The sequence below is a fragment of the Trichomycterus rosablanca genome, chromosome 13, assembly GCF_030014385.1.
Source record: "Trichomycterus rosablanca isolate fTriRos1 chromosome 13, fTriRos1.hap1, whole genome shotgun sequence".
Taxonomy (NCBI): Eukaryota; Metazoa; Chordata; class Actinopteri; order Siluriformes; family Trichomycteridae; genus Trichomycterus; species Trichomycterus rosablanca.
In genome coordinates this window covers 5,396,958-5,408,389 of record NC_086000.1, presented here as the reverse complement: position 1 = coordinate 5,408,389, position 11,432 = coordinate 5,396,958, and the positions used below count along the sequence as shown (strand labels likewise).

The 11,432-nt window shown below is 39.2% G+C and overlaps 1 protein-coding gene across 1 annotated transcript; it reads left to right on the top strand.

The window, feature by feature from the left end:
- Positions 1 to 943: 943 nt before the first annotated feature.
- On the top strand, positions 944 to 11,236 carry dnajc27 (DnaJ (Hsp40) homolog, subfamily C, member 27). The gene is made up of 7 exons (XM_063007406.1): positions 944 to 1,191; positions 3,291 to 3,373; positions 4,174 to 4,243; positions 6,728 to 6,892; positions 6,995 to 7,117; positions 8,536 to 8,696; positions 11,028 to 11,236. Exons 1-7 carry the CDS (start codon positions 1,105 to 1,107, stop codon positions 11,158 to 11,160), a joined length of 822 nt encoding a protein of 273 aa, XP_062863476.1. The 5' UTR covers positions 944 to 1,104; the 3' UTR covers positions 11,161 to 11,236.
- The last annotated feature ends 196 nt before the right edge of the window (positions 11,237 to 11,432 follow it).

Sequence of the window (11,432 nt, the reverse complement as noted above, 5' to 3'; positions counted from 1 at the left end):
TTTTCTACCACAGAATTTACTCCAGTAATACTTTTCCTTCATTCCTGATAGGGTTAAGCCCAGGACATCATATTTATGTATATTTTGACCAAGTAGATTTTGTCATATTCTGCAAAAATACTTTCAAAACTTATTGTAGTGCCAAAAGATGCATATTATTAATTTAATCACAAAAGGAACTGTATGATTCTGCTACTGTATTTATTTTATCTTAATATTTTTAAGTATAAAACCAAAGTCTTAATACTAGGAATCAAAGCTGGAACCTCTGGCAATCTTGTGTCCATTACAAAACCACAAATTGTTATTTTATTATTTATTTTATACATGTAAGAAGGAAATTTGAACATTATAGGGGTTATTGTTTGAATGGCAAAGCAAATTTAGCTAATTTTTCCTGGTTCATATGCCCCTGATTATAACACTACTTTTTAAAGGTAGTTATACAAAGAGTAATACAAGGAGTTTTAAAGGAGTAATACAACTGTAAACATTCAGTAAACAACCAGTTTTTCTTTTAAAATCTGGACTAATTATGATGTAAAATTAGAAGTAAAAGTAAAGTTTTCTAGACTACAACTGCACAATATCATTAATTGTTGTTGATGTGTCTGTTTTGTCGAATGTGTTACTTTTGTTATAATGCTTATTGTCAATTCACTCCGTTGTACTGTATGAATAAATATTTGATTTTTTTTTATTATTAGAATTTTTTGTTGATTTTTATTTTGTACTTATTGTATTGTAGTATTTGTTTTGTATTTCGCAGTTAAGTGGAATCTGTGGAGGCGAATCGTAAAATTGCATTAATGCTGGACATAGGGTTGTTATGTATGAAACTAGCGATATAGCGTACAGAATAAAAGAACAGCTTTAAAGTATAATGTTAATTTATGTTTAAAACTATGCCAATCATTAGCTGACATTTTCTGTAGAGTCAGTTTGTTATCTTTAGCTTGAATGTTAGTGAGTTTGCATTGTCAGAAAGACATTGAGCTAGCATTATGTTAGGCTACGAACCGGTTCGGCTAGCTGGTTGGTAACTGTGTTTACTAATAATTAGGTAAACAGTTAATATAAACAGTTGTAGCTAAGTTGGGCAGAATGGATACAAATGTACAGAAAAGAAGGGAAAATAAGAAATCATTACGGATTAAAGTTATCAGCCTCGGGAATGCAGAGGTTGGCAAGGTAGGTAACCAGCTAAATAAGCTTAACCGGTTAGCAAATAATGCCCCCAGGCTCACGTTCAGTAAGATCACGGTGTTCCGCACACTTATTTTTACATTTTTTTGAACTACACGCCAGTGTACATGACCAAACGAGTACAAACTGTCGGACGAGGTTGTAAAAGGAAGAATATTTAGTGTGTAGTGTTATATTTTCTCATATACTGTATATTATGTATATATTCTGTCATATACACCGATCAGCCATAACATTAAAACCACCTCCTTGTTTCTACACTCACTGTCCATTTTATCAGCTCCACTTACCATACAGAAGCACTTTGTAGTTCTACAATTACTGACTGTAGTCCATCTGTTTCTCTGCATGCTTCGTTAGCCCCCTTTCATGCTGTTCTTCAATGGTCAGGACCCCCACAGAGCAGGTATTATTTAGGTGGTGGATCATTCTCAGCACTGCAGTGACACTGACATGGTGGTGGTGTGTTAGTGTGTGTTGTGCTGGATTGTGGATCAGACACAGCAGCGCTGCTGGAGTTTTTAAATACTGTGTCCACTCACTGTCCACTCTATTAGGCACTCCTACCTAGTTGGTCCACCTTGTAGATGTAAAGTCAGAGACGATCGCTCATCTATTGCTGCTGTTTGAGTCGGTCATCTTCTAGACCTTCATCAGTGGTCACAGGACGCTGCCCACGGGGCGCTGTTGGCTGGATATTTTTGGTTGGTGGACTATTCTCAGTCCAGCAGTGACAGTGACAGTCACTGCAGTGCTGAGAATCATCCAACACCCAAATAATACCTGCTCTGTGGTGGTCCTGAGAGAGTCTTGACCATTGAAAAACAGAATGAAACATATGGATTACAGTCAGTAATTGTAGAACTACAAAGTGCTCCTATATGGTAAGTGGAGCTGATGGACAGCGATTGTAGAAACAAGGAGGTGGTTTTAATGTTATGGCTGATCGGTGTATATTATGTCAACTGTACAGAAAACCGAAAACAGTGTGAAATACCATGATCTGACGTCACGTGCATAACTGTCTACATATCATTAACATATTTATTTAAAACCAAAGGAATCTGACCAAACACCCACTATTTAATTTTAAACCCTTTTTAGGTGTTTTTATTCTCTGAACATTTCTGGGAAGATTTTTACTTGAATTGAAACATGATTTTGAATTCAGCCACAGCACTCTCACCTCACAGTAAGAAGGTCCTCGGTTCGATCCCCAGGTGGAGCGTTCTGGGTCCCTTCTGTCTGGAGTTTGCATGTTCTTCCCCGTGTCTCTGTGGGTTTTCTCCGGGAGCTCCGGTTTCCTCCCACAGTCCAAAGACATGCAGTCAGGTTAAATGGAAATACAAAATTGTCCATGACTGTGTTTGACATAAAAACATGAAGTGATGAATCTTGTGTAACCAGTAACTACCTGCCCTGTCATGCATGTAACAAAGGTGTGTAAAACATGTTAAAATCCTAATTAATAAATAAATAATTCAGCCTCAAGGGCATAAGTGAGGATGTTGTAATACACCCCAAAAGGGTTACATTGGCAAATGCCAAAAAAAAATCCCAAACTGTTATGAAAGGTTGGAAGCACACTGAGATATGAAACTTCATCCCTATGTGACTGTTTGTTCTAATACCATCCAAGTAGGAGCTACCCATGCATCCATTTCTTTTAAGACCACGGGGACTAGATATTACACGTGATGCTGGACACAGTTTGTTCTATCGTCATTATATGTTCTTTATGGTCTAGATCTTAATTAAAACAGTTCCGGATTATTCGCCTGTCACAATCTTGTCTTATTAAGTTGGTTCATTTGCTAAAGATTCTTCCTTAGACTGTTTGGAAGGTGCTGCAACCAAGGACTAAACAATTTTGACCTTCTTCAGCACTTTGTAGAACTGTTGTATAAGCTGTACAGCTTAGGTTTTGTTGTTTTTAGATATTTTAACTATGTACAGTGCTTACAGGCGTAAGCAGCTGATACAGGTCAAAATTTGCAAAGATCCCACTTTGATTAATAACAGGACTGTTTTGTGCACGCTTTTGTCCTGAAGCCTTTTCTAAAACTCTTTCACTTTTCTTTCAGAGTTGCATCATCAAACGCTACTGTGAGAAACGCTTTGTACCCAAATACCTTGCCACAATCGGTATCGATTATGGCGTGACAAAGTAAGTGTTTTTCTATTAACAGCTGATCAATTTCATGTTTTACAAGTAGTATAAAAATATAAATAATATAATCAGAGCTCTGAATAATTAAATTGGCATGTAGACTAAATTTCAGCTACTGCACTTAGCCTATACACCGACAAGGCATAACATTATGACCACTGACAGGTGAAGTGAATAACACTGATTATCTCTTCATCACGGCACCTGTTGGGGGGGGGGGTATGTTAGGCAGCAAGTGAACATTATATCCTTAAAGCTGATGTTAGAAGCAGGAAAAATGAGCGTGTTTGACAAGGGCCAAATTGTGATGGCTAGACGACTGGGTCAGAGCATCTCCAAAACTGCAGCTCTTGTGGGGTGTTCCCGGTCTGCAGTGGTCAGTATCTATCAAAAGTGGTCCAAGGAAGGAACAGTGGTAAACCGGCGGCCAAGGCTCATTGATGTACATGGGAAGCGAAGGCTGGTCTGTGTGGTTCGATCCAACAGACGAGCTACTGTAGCTCAGATTGCTGAAGAAGTTAATGCTGGTTCTGACAGAAAGGTGTCAGAATACACAGTGCATCACAGTTGCAGGGCTGTTTTGGCAGCAACAGGGGGACCAACAGAATATTAGGAAGGTGGTCATAATGTTATGCCAGATCGGTGTATAATGGTCTCTTAAAGAAACGCTGGGTGTCAAACACTGTACATATATGGTGCAGGTTTGTAATATAATAACTATTATTATTATTATTATTATAAATGTTATAATATTTAGATCTAATGTTTTTCTCTTATGCTCTTTTCTTTTTCTTAAGGGTTCAAGTGCGAGACAGAGAAATAAAAGTAAACATTTTTGACATGGCAGGACATCCCTTCTTCTATGAGGTATGAATGTGCTACTAACAATTTTTAAAACATTGTGGCTGTATTAGTGTGTTCAGTGTTTAGTGAAATTGTTAAATTGTTTGGATTAATTATAGTGTTCAGTGAATTTGCCTGGATTTCTAAACCCATATGTTTGATACAAAATATATAACAATGCCAGGACGTGATTAATCGCACTTCACGTTCGGACTAACCTATGATTAATTAGCCTAAGCATGGTGGCTTTGATGCTTAAAGAAAGTCATAAAAACTTACATAGACAAACCACAATCCTTCTGGAAAAATGGTCTTTGGACAGATGAAGCCAAACAACAGCTCCTTGGCAATGCATACCAGCGTTATACACTGATCAGGCATTACATTATGACCACTTTCCTAATATTCTGTTGGTCCCCCTTTTGCTGCCCCATACGTGACAAACTGTGATGCACTCTGTATTCTGACACCTTTCTATCAGAACCAGCATTAACGTCTTTAGCTGTTTAAGCTACAGTAGCTCGTCTGTTGGATTGGATCACACGGGCCAGCCTTCGCTCCCCACGTGCATCAATGAGCCTTGGCCACCCATGACCCTGTCGCCGGTTTACCACTGTACCTTCCTTGGACCACTTTTGATAGATACTGACCACTGCAGACTGGGAACACCCCACAAGAGCTGCAGTTTTGGAGATGCTCTGACCCAGTCGTATAGCCATCACAATTTGGCCCTTGTCAAACTCGCTCAAATCCTTACACTCGCCCATTTTTCCTGCTTCTAACATCAACTTTGAGTATAAAATGTTCACTTGCTGCCTAATATATCCCACCCACTTCACCTGTCAGTGGTCATAATGTTATGCCTGGTTGGTGTATTTATAAATAACCACATAGAAAGAATAAAAGGGAAGTGCACGCTTCATACAGTGAAACATGGTGGAGGATGCATAATGTTGTGGGGCTGCTTTGCTGCCTCTGGGACAGGAGGCCTTGAATACATTGACAATAAAATCTGAGGATTATCTTCGCATTTTAGAGTGAAATGGTTACGAAGTAAAAGTTGGCCTGCAATGAGTCCTAATCTCAATCCAATTGAAGATCTTTAATCCTTTAATCCTGTCTTTGTCATATACTTTGTTTCTTTATTTCCTTTTTGAAATAGCAGCATGTATTTTGACAGGTTGACTTTTGTGTTGAATGCATTTGGACATAAAAAAAATAAACTAATGATGCACAGTTAATACATATCCACTTAGTTCTAGAGATGGGGCGATCGATCGACTTTAAATCGATATCGGCCGATTTTCAATCAAAATATGCTATCGACGATCGGACGATATTTCCCAAATGTAGCCGATCCGATCACTTGATATATAAAGATCATGTTAAGCTTAACAGCTCAGTGAATTGATCCAGACTTTGCGCTACAAAACACGAACCATCACATCACCATTCATCAACCATCATACAGAAACCATCATGAAAGCTCTTCACGACCTAAAATAACAGAATTAACGTTGTGCATCATACATACGATGTAATTTTGCTGACTGAAATATTTACTTTAAAAAGATAATACAACCCGGTCACATCTGAGTCGATTCTATCAGCACATTATTCAAACTCGTGTTCAGTTTGGTAAATCGTAAGCGGTTCTTGCTTTTGATGTAAATGAGAACAGAAACGTTACAGAGCCAATCAGAGGCAAAAGTTTATTCATTACCAAATTCGTTAGTTCAGGATCATCTGCTAAACTTTTAGGGTAATCAGAACTTTTAGCTCCACAGACGGAACGAGTCTGACTCGGTGACCGCTCTGTGGTAATAGCGGTTTAATTAAGCTTTTTAATGAAGCTTTTTAATGTAAGAAAGTCACACAAAATGTTCTGTAGTAGCTGGTGTTTATTTAAAACCACAGCATTTATTAATAACAGTAAACACGGAGAGAGAAACTTGCGCGTCACATTCGACTCCTGAATCAGAATCATTTAAAGCGACACTGTGAACAAAGCGTTTTTTTAAAGAAACACACACACGCTGTTGCTTTCGGTTTATCTTCACTGTGAGGCTCTTTTTAAGTTTTTTTCAGACTAAACTGGATAACATTAAACCTGTGTGTGTGTGTGTGTGTGTGTGTGGTCAGTTAGACTAATAAGATATGTCTCCTGTGGGTGAAAAAAATAATTGTTTGGTTACTTTATTATTTACTGCTGATTTTGCGCTAAAAATTGCGTTCCCCCCCCCCCCCCTCCCGATCGAAATCGACTATCGGCCGATTGCCCTGAAAGGAGATCGGAGATCGCAATCGATGCCAAAAAACCCGATCGGTCCATCTCTACTTAGTTCTGAAGATTTTGGCCTTTGTACACCTTTTTCTATATTATTTTATTAGATCTAAAATATGTGGACACCTACACCAAGAGAAATTACGTTGAAATTAAGTTGAATTGTTTATTTTCTTTTGAGTGCTTTAAGTTTTTTTAAAATAACTTAAATAGTGGTCTTGCAGGTACGCAATGAGTTCTACAAAGACTCCCAGGGAGTGATTCTGGTGTATGACGTGGGTCTGAGGGAGAGCTTTGACGCCCTGGACAGCTGGCTTACAGAGATGAAGCAAGAGATGGGCTCCCAAGCGAACATGGAGAGCATCATTTTTGTTGTGTGCGCCAACAAGGTTAGCACTGATTTTTATCTAACGTTTATGTGCATGGTGAATGGTATCTAGGCAACAACCTTGGGGCTGTACTTATGTATAGATTGTCTTTCTGTCTTACAGGTTGATTTGGTTAAAAGGCGTGTGGTGGATGAGAGTGAAGGCAGATTGTGGGCAGAGAGCCGAGGTTTTCAGTACTTTGAGACATCCGCTCAGAGTGGTGAAGGCATCAGTGAAATGTTTCAGGTGTGTTTTCTGACATGTTTATTACCACTGTCGTCATGTTTTTACATGTTTGTTACAGGCAACAGGTAACACATTATTCATCAATCAAGTTCAAGTGTTAAACACCGTCACAAGCAATTTGTATCTCCAATTCACCTAACTTAGAGTTACTGACACTTGGGGTCTGTTCAAAAACCTAGTGAGCTGCCTTACTGCCTACTGCTTACCTGGGCAGCTGCCTAAGTAGAGAGAATTCTAATAAGACATCGAACATATAAGGCAGGTTATTCAGACACACTACTTGGAGAGCGATTACTGCGATGACGTCATCACAGTTTTCGCTTACTAAGCTAACACAGTTAGCATCATGCCATTCAAACCAATGGGATGAGGTGGTACAACACACTAGCATGTCAACTAACATCTCCCTCCGTGTATCGAAAACTGTTAAACTGTCCCTGACAAGCGAGAACTTATAAATACACCTGTACATGTTTATACAAATTAAAAATCAATAAAAATTTATTTACTTTTAAAAAGAACTCCACGGCCGCTCAGGTGGCACAGCGGTAAAAACACACGCTGGAACCAGAGCTGGGATCTCGAATACATCGTATCGAATCTCAGCTCTGCCTGCCGGCTAGGATGAGCGGCCACATGAACAACGATTGGCCTGTTGTTCAGAAATGGGTGGGATTTAACCGGATAGGGTCTCTCTGTCATAACTGGTGCAATTACGACCTCTGCTGGCTGATTGATGGCGACTGCACCGAAATGAGAAAAGAGTGCTCTCAGGGTGTGTCTTTTCGTACACAGTGCGAAGTGTGGGTGATAAGATGCATATGACATGCTGCCCATGTGTCGGAGGGGGCTTGGGTTAGCTTTGTTCTCCTCAATCAGAGCGGGGATCGGCATTGGTGGAGAGGAAGCATGACACAATTGGGCAATTGGACACGCTAAAAAGGGAGAAAACGCATAAATAAATTATTATGCTGGGATTGCCTTCACTGCTAAGGAAGCATTGTATTCTCCCTCGTTATTCTGGCAGTTTATCACTTTAAAAAAGGCACCTCAGTAGTCAGCATTTTAAGGTATCTAAGAATTCAAACAGCCTTCTTCTCAGAGACTCTGGAGGTGACATAAAATGCTGTTAATGTAGAGAGCTTTTCGAACAGACCCTTAGTCTTGTGACTGGAAGGAAACCCACACAGACATGGGGAGAACCTGCAAACTCCACACAGAAAGGACTGCTTGTATGAGAAACTGTCATGCTACATATCAGCTGGTGGAATTTGCAGTTTCACAGGTTCTTGTTTTGTGGCATTCCAGCTCATGTTTAAGCTGGTAATAAAAAAATCTTTAATGAATTAATGAAGACAACCTTTATTAAGCTTAAACTATGTGTCCCTAAGATCTTGTTATGGTTGTTCTTTCATTAGGCATTTTTTTCTTCTATAACTGATATGTGTGAGAATGGAGGAAAGAGGCCAAACCCAGAGGTCAGCGTAGGCTTCACCAAAGAACAAGCCGACACTATTAGGCGTATCCGCAACAGCAAAGACAGCTGGGACATGCTGGGAGTAAAGCCTGGAGCAACAAGGTAGGAGAAACCGGTCTGTCAGAACATAAAAAAAAACAAAAATTTTATATAAGAGGTTAAAATACTCCTCCTCCTGTCACTGTTTTGACTGCTTATTATTTTGATTATGCAATTTTTTGATTTGTACACTTAATTAAAAAAATAATAACAACAATAGTAATAGTAAAATGAAACAGAAAGGTTAAGAAGGCAAGTCACAGTTTGATTCTTATTTGTATCTGACTAGAATTAGCCTAAAACTTCTCAACTTTAGATTATTTTAGTACAATGCACACTGCTTTAAAACTTGCATTTTAATGTCTATGTTAGCATAGCTTTTATGTCTATAGCATGTATTAAAACACCTATTTTGGTGGAAACAAGCCTCATATAAAATTATCTACAACCCCAAATCAGAAAAAGTTGGGACAGTATGGAAAATGCAAATAAAATAAAAATGTTCCTTACATTTACTTTGACTTTTTCATTTGATTGCAGACCTGCCCAAGATAGAACCCAAGATATTTCATGTTTTTTTGCTCAACTTCATTTCATGTGTTAATATACCTCCCTTCCTGCATTTCAGGCTTGCAACACATTCCAAAAAAAGTTGGGACAGGGGCAATTTAGGCTAGTAATGAGGTGAAAAAACTAAATAATGATTGTTCCAAACCATGATTACAATCACCTGTTTGGAATCACAAGGGTCTTTAATTAGCAAAGAGTTTGTCCAGTTTGTCAACATATGTGTGAGAAAATGATTGAAATGTTTAAAAACAATGAACCTCAAAGAAAGATTGGAAGGGATTTGCACATTTCTCCCTCAACAGTGCATAATATTATTAAACAAGCAGTGTCGACTTTTCTGGGCTCGGAGGCATTTAGGATGGACCATCACTCAGTGGAAACGTGTATTGTGTTCAGATGAATCAGCATTCCAGGTCTTTTTTGGGAAAAAATGGATGCCGTGTGCTCTGGACCAAAGATGAAAAGGACCATCCAGACTGTTATCAGGAACAAGTCCAAAAGCCAGGGTCTGTCATGGTATGGCGCTGTGTCAGTGCCCTTGGCAAAGGTCATTTACACTTCTGTGATGGCAGCATTAATGGAGAAAAGTACATTGAGATCTTGGAGCAACATGTGCTGCCTTCAAGACGTCATCTTTTCAAGGGACGTCCATGCATTTTTCAACAAGACCATGCAAAACCACATGCTGCACACATTACACAGGCATGGCTGAGGAACAAGAGGGTATGGGTACTGGACTGGCCTGCCTGTTGTGTGGAGAATTTTTAAAGGAAAAATGCGACAACGACAACCCCATACTGTTGCGCATCTTAAGACGTGTTTTCAGGAAGAATGAGACAAAATAATGAATGAAAATAATGAAAAGCCATGAATTAGATAGGGCCTTAACTATCATACTCGATGACGTAGCCATAAATTGAACATTTGTGGGACCAAATCTATCGGGATTGGTAAGGAGGGCATTTTAAACCACTTCTGCCATATAAACAAATGATTGGAACACTGACAGATGCTGACATTGCACAAAGCTAGTGAGTGAAATATGTTTGTTTATAATTTGTACATCAGTATACAGGGAAGTGGGAAGTTTTTACATGAGTATATTGGAGGGCAATTAGAATGTTAAGCTGTACTGAAATTATTCTGCCACATATCTTAGTATCACCAGGCATTAGACAGGGACTAAATGCTTACCATATAAGAGGGCTAGAGAAAGCTGTTTATTTCTTGTAAATACACCGATCAGCCATAACATTAAAACCACCTCCTTGTTTCTACACACACTGTCCATTTTATCAGCTCCACTTACCATAAAGGAGCACTTTGTAGTTCTACAATTACTGACTGTAGTCCATCTGTTTCTCTGCATAATTTGTTAGCCCCCTTTCATGCTGTTCTTTAATTGTCAGGACCCTCACAGGACCACCACAGAGTAGGTATTATTTGGGTGGTGGATCATTCTCAGCACTGCAGTGACACTGACATGGTGGTGGTGTGTTAGTGTGTGTTGTGCTGGTATGAGTGGATAAGACACAGCAGCGCTGCTGGAGTTTTTAAACACCTCACTGTCCCTGCTGGACTGAGAATAGTTCACCACCAAAAATATCCAGCCAACAGCGTCCCGTGGGCAGCATCCTGTGAAAGCAGGCTAAAAAGGTATGTAGAGAAACAGATGGACTACAGTCAGTCAGACTACGGACAGTGAGTGTAGAAACAAGGAGGTGGTTTTAATGTTATGGCTGATCAGTGTATGTGTCATTTGCTGCAGTGGCGAGATAGAAATCAGTTCCTTTGGGCTAATCTCTTATTTTCTGTTGATAACAGGGAAGAAGTGAACAAGGCGTACAGAAAGCTTGCTGTTCTGCTGCATCCAGATAAGTGTGTAGCACCAGGCAGCGAGGACGCCTTCAAGGCTGTGGTCAATGCTCGGACATCCCTGCTCAAGAATATTAAGTAGGCAAGAATATTGAAGGCAAAGACGCCACACAGGTCTTTCTCTTTCTGAACTTTGTCCAATGAACGATTTAAAACGGTTTCTTTTTGTGCCTGGTTATTGATCTTGCGGTTCCGAACTTTGTGTGCCAAACTGGTCAGTAGATATTTGGAAGTTCACAACTGTATTTACTTTATTTAAGCTAATTTAATTTATTTAGCTATGTAAAAGCACTAAGCAATGTTTACAATGGTTTACCAACATATCAGTTCTTTTAGTTCTGATAGTGAATCAGC